Genomic DNA, 20,835 nt, shown 5'->3' with positions numbered 1-20,835 from the left:
AGCTGTCTGGCTTGCTGTCTGACAAGTGCAGGAGGCACATGAAGAGGTTCATCCAGCCTCACAAGTGTCAGGACATGAAGTGGCCAAGACTGGAAGCTTCTCCCACCCTACCATCTAGTCACTCAGCAAATGTTCTGCGAGGACCTGCTGGGATCAGGCCTCATTCCCACTTGTTCCTTCTTGTAACTAGGGCCTCATGGCTCCCAAGCCAGGCTCCAAAGCCAGGGAAGGATGAGTGTAGAAAGAGGCAGGACTCCTCTGTGACCACTGGCCACTATTGTGCTCTTCATCTAGAGTGCAATCAGGCTCTGAAAAAGCCAGTGGCCCCAAACAGGCCCAAGAGGCCGGCTTTCCAGATAGGTCCTTCCAACCCCGGTTATGCTCTATGTACCCAGGAGAGAGAGAACAGCTTCTATAGGGCCAAGGAAGTTTATGTCACAAGGAGGTGCATCTACGTAACACTTTCTGCCTGTCCAGCTCAGTGACTCCATTGCTTTGCCGAGTGACAGCCCCAGCCAGTGACTCAGCCAATAACTTTTATGCCAGGCTGCCCCATTACCAGGTCTCTACAGAGTTACCTGGGCCGGGAGCGAGGCAGAGAACTCCCTAGGACTCTAGGAACCACTGGACGTGGCCTGCCTGCAGTAGCAGAGCGCATGCTGCTCCAAAGGGCCTGGATGGCCTAATGGTATTGGCCCTGTGCCAGCTCCCTCAGGATCTCTGCTGTGTACTCTCATGCCAAGGCTATGCCAGCACCTCACCTCCTACCTCTTGGGCCTGTCCTCTGGGTACTAGACTATCTGGCCCTTGGTTGTCCATTCAGTCCTTATGAAGTCTCCACTGGAGCCCTACTGAGAACCCCTGGGTCACTGGTGCCTGTCTGTTGATTGTCAAGCCTCCTCTTCATTGAGCTGGGGACATTCTCTGTTCAGGCTGCTGCTGCCTGCTCTGGGCTAGGCTTGGGCCAGCAATGCCCATGGCCCCCACCCCTGGCCTGTCCTCAAGGTTCCAGCCCCACAGCCAGCTAAAGTTGGGGACTTTCAAGTCCCCTCAAGTCCTCAGCTATTCCCCAGGGTCCAGCCCCAGCTACCTGTCCCTTTTCTCTTGGTGTCCCCCAAAGGGCAGGGTTATTGTCCTGAGCTCTGCCCCATGTTCATTGAATTGTTTGTACTACCTGGTCCTAATGACTTCTGCCAAGTTTCGCAGACCAATTGGAAAGCTGGAGGGGACTTGGGTGTGACTGAAGTACTCATGCTGGGAGGGAGGGATAGCAGACAGGGCAATAGACCCGGCCCCCACCTCAGCATCCTAGTCTGCAGGCTTCCACAGGGGCTTGCAAGTTCTTGGGTCCCATGGGACAGCCATGCTTCTAGCTCATGACTCTAAGATCACCACCTGACTCCATGAAGCCTCCAGCCCAGGATCAGGGCTGTCAGTGATGGGCTGGGCTAGACTGAAGTTCCTTCCTCAGCAGAGGAACTTCATGGGTAGGGTAGGTTGACAATGGCCACTTGTAGCCTATGGATGGTGGGTTGAGGGCAGATGGCAGAGGGAATTGTGCCTGGAATGGTTGAAGAATGAGATCCATGCAATTCTGAGGTCTGGAGGACAGGGACAGTCCCAAGAACCCATAGAGAGGCCCATGGCACAGGGCCCTAGGGTATCATCAGGAAATGCGCACTTAGAACTGAGGTCCACTTGAGAACAGCTAGTGGGAAAGGACTGGTGGAGGATATGCTCTAGGCAGACACTGTGACTTGGCAAGCCTGAAAGCAGTGTCAGCCCTGGGTATGATGAGATCTGAGCCTTCAGGGAACCTGTCTCAGTTCCTTACAGACCTGAGAGGGGCCCTAGGGGTACAGTTGGGTAGGATGTAGCTGCCTCCTAAAGACATTTGGATAGTGTTCAAGCCAGGCAAGGCTCTGCCCTCATCCTGACCTCATGAAAGTGATACCATGCAGGGCCATGGAAACATCCAGGCTGGAGCTGGGAGGTGAGTGGGACAGACAGACTCAGGGGTCTGGCTGCATAGGGATAGCCAAGACACCTTCACCTCCTGAGTGAGGACAGCAGTGTGTACAGCCCCAAGAGGAACTAAGCCAAAAGGTTCACAGGAAGCTGCTTTGGGACCCGTTGAGCCCTTGTAGGTACTCCTGGAAGCTGAGGCCTCCAAGTCAGGGATCTTAACCCCAGGACTACTATATGAGGGCCTCTCTCACCAGAGCTCATGGCTTTGCCCTTTGGAAACTGGAACCTGTGGCCCTCTTGGAGTCCTGTGGGGGCCACGTGTCTCATTCCTCTAGGAACCAGAGCCTCCCCCCAAGGCTGAGAGGGACTCACTGATCTCAGCAAAAAAAAAAAAAAAAAAAAAAAAAATTAAACCAGAGCTGGAGAGATGGCTTAGTGGTTAAGGTACTTGCCCACAAAACCAAAGGACATAGGTTCCATTCTTCAGGACCCACGTAAGCCAGATGCATAAGGTGGCACATACATCTGCAGTTTGTTTGCAGCAGCTGGAGGTCCTGGAGTGCCTATTCTCTATCTGCCTCTTTCTCTCAAATAAAATAAAATAATTAAAAAAAAATTTAGCTAGCTTCCAGTGTAGCTACAGTGGCTGCAATGTAGGGGACCTGCAGAGGGAACTTGGGAGGGCCAGGGAACACAGGTGCCTACATGGTCCACTAGTGGAGAGAGGGGCTACTGAAGAGCCCTGTCAGGATGACCCTGGAGAGGGTCCCAGATACCTCCTTCTGAATTTCATGGCTGGCTTTCACTCCTACACTTTTGGCCATGTGTAGCCCAGGCACACTAAGTGGCAGCAAAGGTGTTCCTGCCCACAGTCAGGGCAACAGGCTGCTCTTTGGTTCTGACCTCAGACACTCATCACCAGACTCAGGTCCACAGGGCTGTTTTTCTCTCTTGGAACACGGTTTCTGTTAGGGTATAAGCCCATAGCATCCCAAGAATGTGTAGAGGAGTGGCAGAGTAGGACCCAAACTGGGCTGCTGGGCATCTCTGAGGCAGACTCAATGCCATCCAATCCAGAGGCTCCTTGCCAGCCTCCAGGGTATTACCAAATGGACAAGGCTAGGAAGGTGGGCAGTAACGATTACTACAACCCAAACAACTGTGAAGGGACATTTAGGTTCTCCTATAGAGGGAACAACCTGCCCAAGAGGCTCTGTTGCAGGTGCCTGTGCCATTTGCAAGACCTTTATAAAAGCGAGAACAAAGCACCTGACCTATGGAGGCTGTGAGGCAGGGACTCCCAAGCTGGCCACACTCATCTACTGTTCTCCACCATGAAGGAACCTGAGTATTTGAGTTTATTGTATCAAGACACAGATACAACATGTCCATCAGGACACACACATGCATATATCACACAGACACATCAAACACACAACACAGATAGGCAGTCATACATGTATGTGCAACATACATAGACTCATCACATGCATGCACACACAGTAGGCATGCACACATGTTCTACCTGAGTGCCCAGGATCAGGAGGGTTCTGGTACTTCTTTCGTTTGTCGTTGCCACCTCATGTTGGGAGACAACCCAGGAAGGAAGAGAGCTGACCTGGGTCACCTGGCAGCCAGTGGCCCCTAAGCTTCTGAATTCCTCCTGACAGCACTTTCATAGGTCCCTGGCGATAGCTAGAGTGGAGCAGGGAGTGAGCCTGGCTGCATCTGCATGCCATCTTTCTCATTCCAGGCAGTGGGTCTAAGCAGTGCAGTATGGGGGAGTGTTTGAGATGGGGTGGGATTAGAATGTCACATACTAAGAGCTATTTCACAGTGGTTGTCAGAATCAGTGGGAGTAACTGGGGGAAAAAGGGGTCCTCCAAACCCTGAAAGCTGCAGGTAGCTCATGGGACCAGCTCACTGCCCATGGAGCACGAAAGGCACCAGGGTCATATAACTGAGGGCACCCTATAGCCAGCCTCCTCCATTACCCTGAGCAGTACCCCTACGGACAGCCTCCTCCATCACCAGGGTCATGTAACTGACAGCACCCCATAGACAGCCTCCGCCATCACCGTGAGCAGCTGTGTGTAGCAGGCACTCTCCTGGTAGAAAGAAATCCTTGTACCTTGTTCAGTGGCACAAAGTGGGGGTGTGGAAAGCAAAATGTACAGCAAGAGCTCAGCCTGAGGCCCTCCCCAGTATACTGAGGCCACTGCTTCCAGGAGATGAGACAGTCCATCAGCACCTACAGCTGTCCAGTGATACAGAAGGCGGCTGGTAGAAGCCAGACTGAAGTTCTGTAGCCACTCCACTGGCTATTATCATCTCTTCTAGGACAGAGCCCAAGGGTCCAAGGTCCCTGCCTCCCTGGACACTGGGGTCTGCTTCAGTGTCTGGCATCCCCACCCCTCCCTCATGAGCTATGTGCTCATGACCTCTGTGGGTAAACCACACGTAGGGGTCTCCACAGCAGCAGGTTCCTTCAAAGTTGTGATACACAGAACCAGTCTTGCAGCTCTGAGGCTCCATGCCCAGCCCGCTCTCACTCCTGGTTTAAGTTACAAACCCCAGGACCTCAACTGGGGCCAGCTGCTCCTGTCACACAGCTGGGTGTGGTAGACTTATTGAGAGGCTCAAGGAACTTTTGGAGTGAATATTCTACCTTTAAAAGCCAGTATTATGTTCTACCTATAAAAGCCAGGGCAAATCCACTTAATTTCTATAGAATGTATAATACTTGCCCTAGAAAGAAATAAATCTGTACTTTTCTAAAGTGGAAACACATTTTCATATGAGGAAGAAAAGTTTTAAGCCAGTCCAGTGATGAGATCTAGAGTTTATTACTCTTGTAAGAACAGACTCAGAACACAGGTGAAAACTGCAGACAGGCAGCTACAGAAGAGCAGAAAGGAGGGCTGTGGTGTGACAGAGGGTTGAGCGTGTGCACGTGGAAACCCTGCAGCACCCCACACTTCCTCAGCTGGTTGGCGCAGGGGCTATGGAATCAGCCCCACAGTGCAGTGACCTCGCAAGTGCCCAGATGTGTGTGGCGTGTAGAACATGCATCAAGGTCTGAAAGGACCTCATCCTTGGGGTGCCCTGGACCAAGGGGGGAAGGGGCTTCAGTTTGGCCAATGGTAGGCCACAGCTGAGGCATTAGGTGGGAACACCAAGAAACATGCACCAAAGGCTCTTCACTGCTATTGCAGGGATAGCACATATGGGTTTCTGGAACTCCTGCCATAGCAGTGCAGTACGCGCGAGTGTTCAAGACGGGACAGAGGGTTAGAACCATGTCCTTACCACTGGGCTGTTCTCTACACACACTGAACTTCATGCTTCCACTGAGAGAAATGCCTGGGCATGTTTGAGGCCAGCCCATGAACACCATGGCATGCTTGCCCGGCACACGGCGAAGTTGTGCATCGACAGCTCTGGTCCTTGTATCAGCACAGGGCCCTGCTGTCTTGCTCAAGACAAATACTTGCTTTTTTGTTTTGTTTTCCCCCTATCTTGAGACTAAAACACTAAAATGGCAGTGATGCAGGCTTTCAAATTCACATCCACACTCTGAGCTCCAACACTGAGTGGACATCACTGAACCTGGCTCTTGTTCCACAGCGCCTTTGCAGGAGCAGGAGCACAGGAGGCAACTGCCTGGGCCTCAGGGACTCTCCCCAAGGGACCTGGAACTTGGCTGCCATCCACCCTCGACTCCGAAAAGGCAAAGGAGGCTCTGTGAATATCACCAAGGAGAAGGCCATCCCTCGAAGCATCTCAGTACGAGGAAGCCACAGCCAGGGGCTGCCTGCCTCAGTTCCCTTTATTGAACATAAGTGGAGTGTAGGTCACAGGCAGCGAGCAGAACAGAGCAGGGTCAGAACTTGGAGGTACCTGGTGTTGGAGGTCCTGGCATATCCTGGGGGCTTGGGGGTGGTGGCAGCAGTGTACTGTTGGGGCTGCTGATGTCCCCCTCCCCTATCAGGGTCAGGTCAGCCACCTGCTCATCCTCCACAGTCTGGATGCCCCCAGCCTCCACTTCTGGTGACAGCTTCCTCCAGACCTGTGTGGTGCCCTCCTGCACAGTGGGGATGCAGAAGGGTACTGCAGGAGGCTTCTGACCAGGTGGAGTGGTCCCAGAAGGTCCAGGGGGGCTAGCGCCTGAGCCGGGGCTACTGGCTGAGCTGAGGGTGTGGGCTGAGCCAGGGCTGGTTGCTGGGCTGTCACTACAGCTCTCCACTGCTTGAGCTGTTCCCTCTTTGCCATAGCCCATCACAGCTCTTTTGCTAAAGCCCTTGGCTGGGGCTGGGCTGGACAGGGCGAGTTCTGAGGAACCAGGAGGTAAGCGAAGAAATTCGGGCAGCACCAGGTCTTCCTTCCTTAGCAGCCCACGCTGGTCATCGGCTCTGTTGCTCTGAGCTTTGGAAATGAGCTCAAAAAACTCTATGGGAAGAAAACCCATAATGACCATTTTAGAGTCCCATGGATGCATGTCTCATACAGCCAAGCACTCACTCTCATGGTGGGTGGGGGAGGGGGGGCGTCCTCTGCCTTGAACTGCTAATATCAGCCAAAAGGGGTGTGAGCTCCAGCTCTGCTACTTTACTGGCAGAACTGAGGCCAATGCCTATCTCTTGGCCCAATCTATTTTGAACAGCTACTTCTAGGGCCACTGAAAGCCACACTGTAAAGTCTAGACCCCCATATACCTCTCTAGTTGACATGCTCGGTGAGCTGCTAGTACTTGGACCCAGGTGTCCTTCCTATTTGTGCCCAGGGGCTTTACACCAAGCACTGGGCCCCTTCTGAGGATAAGAAAGGAATGATAATGAGAGTAGGGCAAGACAGAGCCAGGACCCAAATGCAGACCCCACAGTCAGGAGTGGACAGTCAGCCTACGGGTGGCCTGAAGAAAGCCCCAGCTGGGTGGAATGGGGGGGCCCTCAGGTCAAGTTTCCCCTTGGGGTCATTGCCTTTGAGAAGAGGGTGGTGTTCTAGGATGGACAGACAAGAGACACTTTCTGTCTTCCAGATCCACCTGGAGGTCCCCAGACCTCAGGTAAGGACGGGTCTCCTGGGACCTGGTCCCTACCCAGTTTCTGTGGGCGGGCTGCATGTGCCTAACTTCTTCACTGGCTCCTCCAGAATGCTTTCTCTCCATGAGGCTGTTTCTTTTTGTAACTCATGTTTACCATCCTAAGCCCAGGGTATCTGAACTTCCTCAGGTATTTAAATGACAGGGAGTCTAACATGCCCAACTTCAGTGGTTTGTGGAAATGCACACACTTTAAGGGTGTGTGTCTTACATCTGTTTAGTGGTCATGAAGCCCAAGGGAAGGACATTTTATGATTTTCCTCTGAAGCCAGGCTTTGTGGCATTCCAAGATGACCAGCAAGGACATCCCTAGACCACAGTTCAGGGCACAGTAACAGCTGCCAGCTTTGATTTGCAATCAGTTATAAACATCAGGCAGATAAAGCAGCTCAAATAAAGGGCTCACTTCCCCAGCTCCCAGGGTCTACCTGAAGCTCTTTTAGACCCAAGGCCGCTTCCTCCAGCCTCCATGGCCCACAGAGGGCAACAAACCCACAGTTCCCTCCCTGGCACCTGGCTTACTATGTGATGGGCCTGGCTCATGTCAGGGTTGGGTCATACTGGGGAGGAAGTGGAAAAGAGGGAGAAGAAAGTGAAGCCAAGGCTGTTGGTCTCTGGCAGGGCCTTTAGCTCTGTGGAGCCTGGCTCTCCAATCACAGTGGCACTTTAGCAAAGTTACTGTATCAAGAGCCTCAGCGTTACAGGGATCATGACTACCAGCTATGGACAGGGCAGAGTGGGTTTAACAACTATACTGCACATTTACTGAAAACGTGGAAGTTTTAAAAAGTACACGTACCCTCTGCTTCGTCCAAATTAATTTTCTGATATTTTTTTTTCCCAATCTTTGCAATAGATTCTTCTCTCTTTGAAAGCCGGGGATCCCTAGCATTTTTTCCATTTTCTCCTTTTATTTTAATAGAATTAGACTTGCCTAGTGTTCTTTCCTCTCCCTGCATTAGAAGGAAAGTCAAAGTTCCACTTGCATGTCAACACACGACAACATATCATCAGTGACAGATCAAAAGGCTCTAAGCATGGGGGCAATGACAGGCTTTATGTGCACTTCGGGAAATAATCTCAGTGGCGGGTTAACAGAAAGAACATGACTTATGGCCCAACCACCCACCACATGAGAAAAGAAAGCCCAAGTGAAGCAAAGTGGGGGGCCGGTCCCTTAGGGACCTGAGGAGAAACACCCATGGGTGTGCTCTACCCCAAGCACAGTCTCAGTCATCTTAATGGTGACAGCAGACTGGTCAAAGAATTGGGAGGAACCCAGCCTTCCTGAGAGGAGGGACAAACACCTTGGTGGAGGGGCAGAAGCTGAGAGCTAACCTGAGAGGGGTCAGGGACAGTGGGGAACAGGTATGAGGGGGAATTACCATAGCCGAGTGGTTTCTGGGGCTGGAGTTCACAGCGGAGTGTTGTTTCACAGGTTTCTGTTTATCTGTGGACACTAAACACAAGAATAAGCTTTACAACCGTAGGTTCACAGAGCTACCTGAATAGTGAGATACAACCCACTGCTTCTATCAGTATAAGCAAAGTCCCACAGAAGCAAAAGATCTTTCTCATCCCTGATCTACCATGTGTGCATGTGTACGCCTGAGAAGGAGCTCCCCTCTACAGGGGGACAAAGGCCTCTGCCCACATGCTGAGCTTGGCACTGGGAGGGGAAGATGCTGTCTGCTTAATGGAGACATCTGGAGGATGATATTGAGAAGCTCGTGCCATATGTCACTTGGCATGCATATTCCTTAAAAGTCTGATCTATTTCACAGAGGTGCAGTCTGGCCTCTGTGGCACCAAGTCTGAAGACCATTGTCCAGTCCAAGAGCCACTAGAGGACCCCAGTCCTATTCCATGACACAAGCACCCAGTGACCTACAGCTCACTGAAGACTCACCTGCACAGCCCCACTTCCTGGCCCTGGAGACAGCTGCTTTGAAACCACCAGTAAAAGCTGGCCACCCACTTTGCCCTGCCCTGCTCCACAGGGGCTGCCCAGGCAGTGCCCAGACACTAGGGCAGGGGCAAAGCATGTTTTTAGAGTGGAGGTTGGTGGAGGAAGAAAGTGAGAGCATATAGGGACTGGGGCACTGTGGCTAAGGCCACAGGACTTGCTTCTGTAGCATCATGAAGAATGGGACCAGTGTTTCACACTAGGCCCTGTGGGACCCACTTCACATGGAACTATCAAAACTCATTTGGGCCTGAACCTTGGAAAGTGCAGCCCAAAGTTACCTGTACTGGCTCCACACAGGTACTTCCACCCAGATCACATCTCCCCAAGTGATTTCTAGAAAGTTCTCCCTCTACTTGGACAGTCCTCTGGGCCACACAGACCAAATGCTTCTCCCAAAAGATTCCTAAACAGGTGGGTTCCTGAGGTCTCAGAGGTATGGGGACCTGAGCAAAGATCTGACCAGGACTGACCCATGGTAGGACTGTTGTCCCATGGTGCCAAGTGGGAAGGAACTCTATGAATCACCCAACTCTACTGTGACAGTTTGATTTAGGTGTCCCCCATAAACTTATGTGTTCTGACTGCTGGTGGTAATTTGGGAATTGGAGCCTCCTGCAGGCAGTGTATTTTTGGGGCAGCCTTATGGGTATTATAGCCAGCTTCCTCTTGCCAGTGTTTGGCACACTTTCCTGTTGCTGTTGTTCATCTGATGTTGGCTAGGAGGTGATGTCCACCCTCTGCTCATGCCATCATTTCCCCCTGCCATTACAGAGCTTCCCCTCAAGTCTATAAACCAAAATAAACCCTTTCCTCCCACAAGCTGCTCTTGGCTGAGTGTTTTCTGCCACCAACCAATGATGACTGCAACACCTACCACAAGGGAACAGCACAGTTCATCAACTTTGTGAGACTAGTGTCAACACCTGCTAGATAGGACTACACTAACCACTGTCCAGGGACAGGACACTAAAGGGACAGACTGCCTGAGAGGTCCTTGTTTTCTATATAGTAATAAAGGCCTCTAAGGAAAACAGTACCTTCTAGTATCTTTGACAAGTAAGCATCCTGAGGTCATCCCTGTCCACAGTTGAAAACGCATATTCAGGGGTTGGAGTCCTCCTGCTTCCTTCACTGTGGATACCTGGGATGATCTCATGAAGAGTAAACTGCTGTGTGAGGGGTCATAAGACCCCAGAACTAAACAGCTCAGGATGTCCATGGTATGATGAGACAGTGCTTGGCAACTGGGCACTGGCAGCCAGAGACATACAGCCTCACCTTTCCCTCTGGAAGGGTCCTTCTCCTCCAAGATGACACGCTGTCCATCCAGACTTGAGATAGGGGCGCCGAGGTCTAGAGGTTCCTTCTCCCCACTCTAGAGGCAGAGATGGTACATGAAACCATTTTTCCAGATTGGAACATTCTGGAATAGTTTCTTGTAATACAGCCACTAGCAATAAGAATGACCTAGGTTTAATGGCATCTCAATTCAGCTGGCCAACCAGCATGGAGTGTGGGTCCCCAAGGTTGGCTCTTTTCACTGGTCACTTGAGAAGGCAGAACAGTGGTGCACACTGGGAACCTCTTAGCCCCAGATGGAAGGCTTGCAAACAGTAATTTTTGCTGAACTACAATGCCATGATGGCCAGCCTAAACTGTGATACCTAAACACTGTTTTTCAAGGTACTCCAAAGACAGAACTCCTTTGTGTACACACTTCATGTAAGACATGAAGATGACAATTTGAGGAGTCACTCTAAGATGAACATGGACCTACACTCATTTCTGGTGAGAACACTTCACCTTTACTAGTGAATTTCATACCCATGTCCCATATCCACTGTTTAGAAAAGGAAATTTGGTGGCTGGAGAAATGGCTCAGTGGTTAAAGACACTTGCTGTGCAAGCCTAGCAACTAGAGTTTGATCCCTAACACCCACGTAAAGCTGGTTGTGCATCTATAATCTCACTGTGTACCTATAGCAATGGGAGGCAGAGTCAAGGGAATCCAGTTTGTAGCCCAGCTAGTCTAGCTATCCCAATGGCAAACAAGAAAGTCCCTACACCCTGAAGTTATCCTCTGACCTTGACACACGTGTCATGGCATGAACATGCCCATACATGTGTGTATGCCCACATACCTACCCACAAATATTAACAAAGGAAGCTTGAATTTAAAGTTCCTATTCATTGGATGAGCTATTCATTCGTAAGGAGCCAGGATCAGTCACACTGTGGCCCCAGAGCTCTGGAGCCTGGCCAAAGGCAGGGTGTACTACTTTTTGTGCTGTAGAGGATTGTGAGGTTCACAGACGAGGGTCCTCACCCAAGAGACCACTCACCCCGGAATAATCCCGGACTGCTTACCAGCCTCTCCATACCTCATGTTTGTTTGTTTGTGGCTTTGTTTTTTTGAGGTAGGGTTTCACTCTAGCCCAGGCTGACCTGGAATTCACTATGTATTCAGGATAGCCTCAAACTCACGGCAATCCTCCTACCTCTGCCTCCTGAGTAATGGGACTAAAGGCGTGCGCCACCATGCCCGGCTCTCTATACCTCATTTTACAGGTAGGGAAACTGAGGTACAGGGGGCTAAATAACTTCACAGGCTCTCTGCTGAAAGGAGAAGAGCACTCTGAGAGCCAGGCTGGGTTGGTCTTTGCAGGTAGATTTCTGGACTCAAGGCAGAAGGAGCCACAGTGGGGAAGTAGTATCAGGTTACTGAGCAAAGGCCCATGCATGAATAATTGAGTGGATTCTTCTTGTTTACCTCAAAGCTCTTAAATAATTTTGAGGCCAGTTTCAAGAAAAGTAAAGTCTTAAAAAGACTTGAAATCACAGCTGAGCATGGTGGCGCATGCCTTTACTCCCAGCACTCAGGAGGCAGAGCTAGGAGGATTGCTGGCACTTGGAAGGTAGAGACAGGGAGATCATGTGCCTGGGTTAGAAGAGGACCTATCTCAAAACATAACACAACACAAATACATAAACTTGAAAACCCAAACCAACAAAAGCACCTTGACTCACAACATGGAAAAGGCTGATGAAGGGGAAAATCAGGCAGATGTTGTACCTCAAACCACTGAGCTGAGTTAATACATCTCCTCACAGCCAGTGCCCCATCCTAGGTGCTTATCCATAAACACCCATGGGATGGAGCGGGAACAAGGAGGGTGCCCTGTTGTCTTCTGCCTTTAAGTCCATTCTCATAATAAGGGAGAAAACAAGGGGCCCAGCTTTTGAACCTGGGGCAGAACTGCTGGTCTATGTGTTCACGGGACCAGCTCAGCACTGGCACTGAGCAGGCATACAGCACAAGATGGTGCTGCCACATTCTGTTCTGGCCAATCCTGGAAATGGTGGGGCTATTTCAGGGGTGCCTATTTATTTGCTTCTTTCAGTTTGGCTTGCCTGAAGCAAACCTCCATGTGGAAAATACCAATGCCTTTCAGAAGGAGCAAGACACAAATAAATGACAATCATGTCCACTCAGATTGAGAGAATGGGTGGCCCTTGCCCTAGGAAGGACATGAAGTGAGACATGGCTTCTGCCTGTGCAGAACACAGAGGCACTACAGGACAAGGAGGGAGCAGCCCTAGATGGCATGCCCAGGTGACACTCACCAGCCTCACCAGCAGGCTGCCCAGGTCCAGACCGTACTTGGCTACCACTGGCCGCAGCACCTCCGTCACAGGCTTGGTGGGCTTGGCCTTGAGTCCCACTGACCGGTTAATTGGAACGAGATCCAGCCTGAGAGTGGGGCATGGAAACATTCACTGAAAGCTCAGTTCCCTTTACTCCAGGAGATCTTAGGGGTCTCCAGAACCAGATATAGTGACATGGGGACTCCAGGGACATGTCCCTGCCTTCAGAGGGAAGCACTTCCTTCACATGGAAGCTAGTTGTCCATGAGACCTGAAATTTCTGAAATTTACAGCTGGGCCAAGCAAGGAACATGATTCTCACCCTTCACAACTCACTGGGCAGCTTGACCACAGCCAGGAACTCATTAAGTAGAGGCCCGCCTCCTTTCCCATTGTGGCTTTAGGGCCAAGCAGCCCATGTATGCATAGTGTCTGCCACTTAATTCTAACCCACTGCCAAGCACCTAGTGGGGGCACTGACATTCCTTTATGACCTCTCATGGGGTAAGTGCATATTAAAAGGATAAAAACAGAGATCAGGGCTGGAGGGATGGCTTAGCAGTTAAGACGCTTGTCTAGAAAGCCAAAGGACCCAAGTTTGATCCCCCAGGTCCCATATAAGCCAGAAGCACAGATGGTGCATGCATCTGGAGTTCATTTGCAGCAGCGGGGGGTCCTGGTGCACCCATTCTCTCTAATAAATAAAATAAAAACAAAATATTTTTAAAAAAGAAACAGATATCACTGGAGAGTGGGAATGGGGAAAATCCTACCAGGGAGCCTCTGGAAGTTCCAAAAATGTGTGCTATTCTCTTACCGAAACAAAGTGCGCTTTTCCAGGCGCAGGTCCCTGGCCGCCAGGACACTGCTGTCCTGATGTAGCACCAGGGGCTGTGGAACAAAGAGACCAGAGGTAAAGTGAAAGTGTTGGGCCTGAAATGCAGAACCACCTGCAGCAGGCACCAAGCTACATCAAGAAAGAGAAACTAGGAAATTAGCCCAACCCACCCTTGGGAGTCTCTACCCTACTGCACTGCTTTAACAAAGGACGGTGAGGAGGCATAGGGATGCCAGCAAGGTCAAGGGGAGAGAAAAAGGCTGGGCCAAGACCCTGGGGTACTCCTACACAACACAGTACCTTGTCTCCGCCCACCAGGAAGAGGTCGACAGCTGCCCCGTTGATGCCATGCCGCTCACAGAGTCCAGACAGGATCTCTTTAATGGAGAATCCCGACTTGACAGCCACCACACAGGATGTCCCATCTGGGAGGTGGACACAGCAGTGCTTGGTAGCCTTGTCCCTCTCAGGTGGCGAGGTCTTGCATGCCTCTGACTGTGGAAAGATAGGTGTCATAGTACCCCAGAGGTGGGGGATCCTGTGGCAGACTGTTCTGCGCACCACACACAGAGAAAGCTCAAGTTCAACCATGGGGCTGACTGTGTGATGGGGTTTGGAAGCCATCAACAGGGACAGCAAAGATCTCCCTTAACTAAGGGCATTGCACTGTATGACTCTCCATGGGTGTGCTGTCCTGCCAAACAGATGGTCCCCTCATGTTACTGGGCCATACCATGCCTCTGAAACTGGAAGCAGGTCTGAGGTCATGAACATTCAAGAACATATGCTGTCCCCTGAGTCTCAGACTCACAGCATCAGATACTCCATTTTGGCAGCACCCAGGGATGGACATGTTTTCACTGTGAAACCTGTCCTGTTATCTCATGGTTACTTGACCCTTTGAAAATCTGTTTGGCTGCCTTTTCAGAAAATTAGTGAGCAGGTGGTGGGCTGGTTATAAAAATAGCATCAAGTACTCTTTCTCCTACAGGATCTTCCCATGATAAGGTGAAGTCTATCCCTGGTCCTTCAACCTGGCCTGGAAGAACCTGGTAGAAGGGCAGAGTCATTTCCCAGCCTAGGCCTCTCTGGAAGCCTTCCTTGCTCGGCTGGCTCCTGGCTAAAGACCACCATGGGAAAGACACTGGGCTGGCCACCGGATGGTGGCAGAAACATGTCCAGCTGGCCCTACTGCCCTGGTCCACAGCCAGCCAAGGAACCTGACAGTAGAGTGAGGTCACCTATGAGCTACCAGGTCAGGGGACCAGAGACACAGATGAGGCACCAAGCACAGAACCACATGGACACCTCACACTGGATAGCAATAGGTAGCTGACTCACAAAAACCATTGCTGAGTACTAGGAGCAGTGGAAAAAGAAATAAACAAGCATGTTAATTGCTGCTGGACATTTGTGAATGACAACCAGCAAGATTTCCTAAAATCTATCAGACACAGCTAAAACTAGCAGGTCCTAAACTACCACCTGGGTCCCTCCACAGAGGGTGAAGGTGGAGCTGGGAGGAGCCAGAGGCAGGGATGTGCCTGGCTTTTCGATGGTGGCAAGAGGCCAGCTCCACAGGACCCAGGCAGATACTCAGGCCCTGGAATGCTGGCATCAACAGGAGATTCCAGTGGTAAACACAAGACAAAGCGTCTAGTGCCAAAGCATTGTTTGTTCTTAGTGGGAGTTCAAAAAACATTTTAACTAAATTGGAACAAAAGAATTTAAGAAATAAATCCAAGACTAATTTCAGCCCTCATGCAGTATCCCTCCCCACCTACCACATTCTCCTGCTGCCTTGGAAACCCTGAGCTGGGGGAGCCTGGAGGCTCCTGCTAAGGTCCTGGTGCCATTTATAAAATTAATGCTGGAGTTTTCATGAGCCAGGCCTCATCTACCGGTTGATGGGTACAGCCTGTGGTCTTTGAGATAAGAGGAGATGGCCACTCACCAGGTCCAGGCTCCCTGCAGAGGACACGGAGCCCTGCGACTCCCGGCGGTACAGGCCTCCATTGGTGTGTGGGGCATCTTGAGTGGAAAAGAGACTAGGGGTCAATCAAAAGCAGCAGCTTTACTTGCCCTCCCTCATTCAGTGCATAAATCCCAGCCCAGGCCTTTAGGCTCAAAGGACAAGAAGGACAGAGAGGGACAGGTGATATAGAGCCTCACTGGAGTGGCATCAAGTGCAGCTCCACAACAGCAGAGGCCAAGACCTAGGCTAAGGAAGCCACCATTGTTGGGTGGCCACCTACTGCCAGGCAGCCTTCAGATAGCAGGGAGCAATGGTGTGCACTTGGTCTGTTGTGCCACAGGTGCAGAGCCCTGGAGTGAGCCTGTCTCCCTTTCATTCAGTCAACAGCTTCTATTTCAAAGCACAGTTTCTGGGTCTGGATGGGATGGTCCTTGCAATCAGTGGCTTTTTATTTTACTAATGACTCATTTCCCATCTTCTTCCTGTCAAGTCCTGATGAGAACCAACTGTTGATGTCACTAACTACAGTTTTATGCACGCCTGTGTACCATAAAAGGGCCCTTCACCCAGGCTAGGCCAGCACTTGGGCTTTAGGAGCTTTCAGGGCTGGGGAACAATAAGATGCTTCCCCCAGTCCCAGTTCCAACCACTGGCCTATGCCAAAGAAGTAGATTCTCAGTTGCTGCAGGCCCCTTGCCAGGTTAGTTCTGAATTCTAGGGAGTGCATGCCACCAGATACAGAAACCCTAACCAAATGGTTCTACAGACTGGTCAGGTATGGGAGGACTGTACAAAACATGCTCTCCATCTCCCAGAACCCATTCCTAGGTGACCTCTCCCTGAGGTGACACCTACAACTCCATGGCCTTTTCTCTGAAACAAACACTTCCAATTACAAGCAAACTTGAACAAACAGGGCCAGGCCACACACTTTTTGGGCCTCTGGAGAAGCAGACCTGAGAAGAGTGCCTCTAAGATGGGAACAGCAAGGGTATCAGCTGCTTGGCACAGCATTAGGAATGTCCTGACCTGCCACCATGTCTTGAGCTAACCCAGTAAGGGTCCACAATTAGTGCCAACCCCTGGCCTTCAGAAGCAGGACCCTTGCTCCTAAACAACGGCTAGTTCCTTACTACTTTTTAGCTCTGCCTATCTCAGTACTCAGGCATGATGGCTCCATCTGCGTCTGTCTCAAGTGCAGGCAGACACTCCCAACCACCATCGTAGGGTTCAGGGGAGAGTGGCACAGTCAGCTCCAGTACCACAGGGACCTTTCTTTCTTACATTGTCACTTGTCATACAGATTATCATCAGGTACCAGAAAAAGCCAAGGGCAAGGCATCCAGAATGGGCCAGCAGCTTTAAAATAAAAAAAAATTACAAGTGGATAGTTTGATAAATGAGATGACTTTCTTTTGTCTGCTTGCATGTATATGTGGTATACACAGATGTACGTGTCCAGTTGGTACCCCATGCACTTACCTATAGTGTCCCATTCCATCACTCTTTTGCCAGTTCTTAGTTGAGCTGGAGTCTCTTATTAATCGCAGGGTTAACCATTCCCCCTGCCCCTCCCCACCCCACAAGCTCTAGAGATTCTTGGGTCTCTAACTCCTGCAGGCCAGGGAGTTATACTAGCATAGCCACGCCCAGCTGTTTATGTGGGCCCTGGGGTGGAACTCTCGGGCGTCCTCAGGACTTCATGTTTGCACAGGAAATGCTCTTAACTGCTGAGCCATCTCCTCAGCCCAGATAATTACATTTAAAAATTATCTAAGTCCTGTGTTCACTGGCACAGATCCAGCTGGGCAGACAGTGTAGGCAAATTATGTCTGGTAACAAGCGTGATACACATTAGTGTTTGATTTTTTTTAAAAGTATTTTATTGATTATTTGCAAGGAGAGAGAGAATATGGGTGTTCCAGGGCCTCTTGTCACTGTAAATGAACTCCAGGTGCATGCATCACTTTGTGCATCTGGCTTTACGTGAGTACTGGGGAACTGAACCCAGGCCATCAGGCATTGAAGGCAAGTACCTTAATGGCTTAATCACTGAGCCATCTCTCCAGCCCTGTGTTTGCTTCTTGCTTGACTGTATTTTCCAAGTCTTCTACCAAAACACCTGTTACTTTTATAGTAGGAAGAAGCAGGAGAGGATACTGGATTGTCAGGTACCTAGTATTATAGTCTTCAGAAAGTTCTGAGGCAGAACTGCTTCACTGCTAGCCTGTCCTCATTCTCACCACACTCCCAGGCTCTGTGGCATTTCCAAATTCCTCCAGTCCATTCCACAAAACCTGTCCCCACCCATCTCATGACACCATGGTGGACAAGCCCCCACCACCCATGGTGCCACAGCCTGCACCCCACGCACCATGGATGTGGTCACCGTGCTCCTTCTTCTTCTGGGATCGCCCTGTGCTCCTGCTCCTGGACCAGGAAAAAAAGGCCCCTTTGCGTTTCTTCTCACTGTCCTCATCTCCCACCTCTTCATTTAGGGATCGTCCCGATTTCGATTTTCCACTTAACTACCAGAAAATAGAAACTTCAGTTAGAACACAGGAATTACTTTAAACCTACACAAAACATTGAGCTGTAACACAAAAGGCCTCTTCTAGAATGGATTCTTCAAGGGGTGAAAGGCACAAACCTCACCCTTTATCCCCTCAGCACATGATGTGGAGGGGTGGGTTGTCTGTGTCCTGCACATCCCCTGCCAGTGAACAGATGAGCTGACACAGCCTCACTCTCACCCCCACAGAGGCTGGCCCAGCACCTTTTTTGGCGTGGACACGCTGGAGTGGTCCGAGCTGATGCTGTGCTTAGAGGCTGGGCTGCTGGGGACCTGCTGGGAGTCAGGGAGGGTGCGGCCCTCTACCTCCGCCAGGACACACTCTTGGTACAACTGGGATTTCAAAAAGCGAGTGTAGCTATCAAACTTCATCAGGTTGAAAATCTGGAGAGTGAATAGGATACAATACAGTTATAGAAGGAACCAGAGAACTCACCCTGAAGGCCTCAGGTAGTGTGGGCCTTGTACCAACTAACCAGCCCTATTCTGGAAGGATGTCAGTCACATCAGCACATCCTCCTTTGGGCCATAGGGTCTCCCAGATGTTACACTCTCTTAACAGGCAGCTTCCCTTTCCTTTGCCATTTGTAAAGGGAGTGAAGCCCTGTGTGTTGTGGAAAGCCACAACATGAGCAGACTCGGCACTGCTGGCTGCAACCTTTGTGGGTCTTCGTTTTGTGAAGAATGAGGCCAAGACAGCTGGAAGTCTCACAGGTTGAGAAGTTTGGAGAAGACCTTCTTCCTCTTGTTAAGCTTATCCCTGCAACCCTGTGACAGAACAGGCTTGACGAAGGCCAGTGGAATGTGTGCTGTGGATATGTAATAGTGCGTCTGATCACACACAAAATTGAAAAAAAAAAAAACAACAAAAACAACCACACACAGATACGTGGCATACCATGGTACCTGTGTGATTCTAGCACTTAGGAAGCCGAGGCAGAGGAATTATGTATCCAGGATAGTCTGGGTGGGCTACATAGTGAGACCCTGTGTCAAAACACACAAACACATACTCCACAAACAGCCCCAAGCTATGAAGACTGGACATGTGAGGCTTGCCTATATGATGGTGTGGAAGCCATTTGCTCTCACAGAGAGTGCGCTCACAGAGGCTGCATTCATAGATGCAAGTGCACCCAGAGAGGCTGTGCCCAGAGGCCATGCACATGTTGAATTTGGATTTTGTTCTGGGCAGCCAGTTGTGGCTCCTGGTCAGCCCTGCAAGTAGACTAAAGCATGCTATGGCTGAGCTGTAAGTGTCATGGACCATAGGTCAGTGTATTCAATGCACTTCTGATGACCAGTTTTCTCCTTACAATGGGTCCATTGGCACACCCCATTCTAAGTGAATGTGGACACATGTGTCCCAGAACGCCTGACTTCCCTCAAATGTACAAGCACAAGCACATCGCAGGGTAAAACAGCAGGATGGTTTGTGGTATGGGAATTTTTCCTTCAATTCTCAAATCCTCTGAGACCAAAGCCCAACGGGCAGGTGAGCTACTCACCACACCTATACCCACCAGTAGATCCCCTCCCTGGCTGAGGGCCCAGTTCAGTGAGCAGGTGTTCTGTACCCTGAACTCTGGGGGTACAACACAAATTACCCATGGCCTCACCTGGAGTTGCTGTTCCTTGAACATGTCTGGGTGAGGCGCATTGAGAATGTCATCTGCCAGCTGGGCCTGGCTGTCAATGTTGACAGGAGTGGTGGCTTTGCTGCACAGGAATTTACTAAAAATCTCCCGGGCCCTGTAAGAAAGCTAATGGGTAGAAAGGTCTAAGCAGACATGTAAGATGAGCTTGACACATGCATATTCTACCTGTGCCACTGCAGCATTCCAAGGCTGACATGGAGAAGTCACCAGCAAGATGTGGACCATGTGCAAGCACAGGACAGCTAAGCACCCAGACCATGAAGAACAGACACACGGCCTCTACTGTAAGGGCCATCATCACCCCTGGAAAGACACCGTACGTCACCACTGCCTTTGGAAGGAGCTGTCAAGCGGCTGGCATAGGGGGCTCTCTACTTCAAGCACTCCTTCAAGTTCCTTCAAACCTCATCCCTTCCTTATAATTCCAACACACCAAGTGCCATCTCTGCCGCTAGGAGCTTCAGGGCTCAAGGCATTTATGTAAACTATGTTTAGGCAAAATTAAATGTCATGCATATTTAACTTTTTATTCTGAAACAAAAATGACATTTCTCAAGGCCTGTGGAAGCATTTCCTCATCCGCTGCTCACGCCGCACTACATGTAGCCCTAGCCACTGCCCTCGTGCCTCCCTCCTGCTCCACAAACACTGCTGTTTCCTGGCACCAGAGAGACGCTTATAACTTACCTCCTTTTTGTCATGTGCAGGAACATGACTGAAGCATTCACAGGCCTGCCAGAACAGAATGTTTTCCTCACTGAATTCCTTCCTTAGGAAGTCCTAAGGGGAGGAGAACAGCCATCACTGTGCGCAAGACCTCCATGCATTCTTCTCACTGTGACCTTCTACCAAACACGGCATTATAGACTCCTCTCAAGAGGGCTCCGATAAATAAATGTAAAAGCTGCTCAACATTTTTAAGAACCTTCATGGCTCTTAAGAACTAATTACATATTTTTTATCATTTCACTTACTTGTTAAATACAGAGGGACAGAGGGAGAGAGAGAATGGGCTCGCTAGGGTCTCCAGCCACCGCAAATGAACTCCAGACACATGGGCCACAATGTGCATCTGGCTAATGTGAGAACTGGAGAATTGAACCCGGGTC

At 50.4% G+C, this 20,835-nt stretch overlaps 1 protein-coding gene across 4 annotated transcripts in view; it reads right to left on the bottom strand.

Moving 5' to 3' along the window:
- The window catches only part of Rgs12 (regulator of G protein signaling 12), a 174,075-nt gene that overhangs the window by 2,287 nt on the left and 150,953 nt on the right, over positions 1 to 20,835 (bottom strand). For 3 of the 4 annotated variants that reach the window (XM_045161344.1, XM_045161345.1, XM_045161347.1), the window contains 12 exons: positions 20,414 to 20,506; positions 19,688 to 19,831; positions 18,273 to 18,452; positions 17,871 to 18,024; positions 15,476 to 15,552; positions 13,822 to 14,016; positions 13,501 to 13,574; positions 12,663 to 12,789; positions 10,317 to 10,413; positions 8,455 to 8,528; positions 7,869 to 8,022; positions 5,869 to 6,417 (listed from right to left, as the gene is read on the bottom strand). In XM_045161344.1, coding sequence (XP_045017279.1) covers positions 5,869 to 6,417; positions 7,869 to 8,022; positions 8,455 to 8,528; positions 10,317 to 10,413; positions 12,663 to 12,789; positions 13,501 to 13,574; positions 13,822 to 14,016; positions 15,476 to 15,552; positions 17,871 to 18,024; positions 18,273 to 18,452; positions 19,688 to 19,831; positions 20,414 to 20,506 — 1,918 coding nt within the window. Of the gene's footprint in view, positions 1 to 5,868; positions 6,418 to 7,868; positions 8,023 to 8,454; positions 8,529 to 10,316; positions 10,414 to 12,662; positions 12,790 to 13,500; positions 13,575 to 13,821; positions 14,017 to 15,475; positions 15,553 to 17,870; positions 18,025 to 18,272; positions 18,453 to 19,687; positions 19,832 to 20,413; positions 20,507 to 20,835 lie in introns of those variants that run through there. The other variant, XM_045161346.1, reaches the window with a different exon arrangement.

The sequence above is a fragment of the Jaculus jaculus genome, chromosome 11 (genome assembly GCF_020740685.1).
Source record: "Jaculus jaculus isolate mJacJac1 chromosome 11, mJacJac1.mat.Y.cur, whole genome shotgun sequence".
NCBI classification, from domain to species: domain Eukaryota; kingdom Metazoa; phylum Chordata; class Mammalia; order Rodentia; family Dipodidae; genus Jaculus; species Jaculus jaculus.
This window is presented reverse-complemented; position numbering and strand designations above follow the sequence as displayed.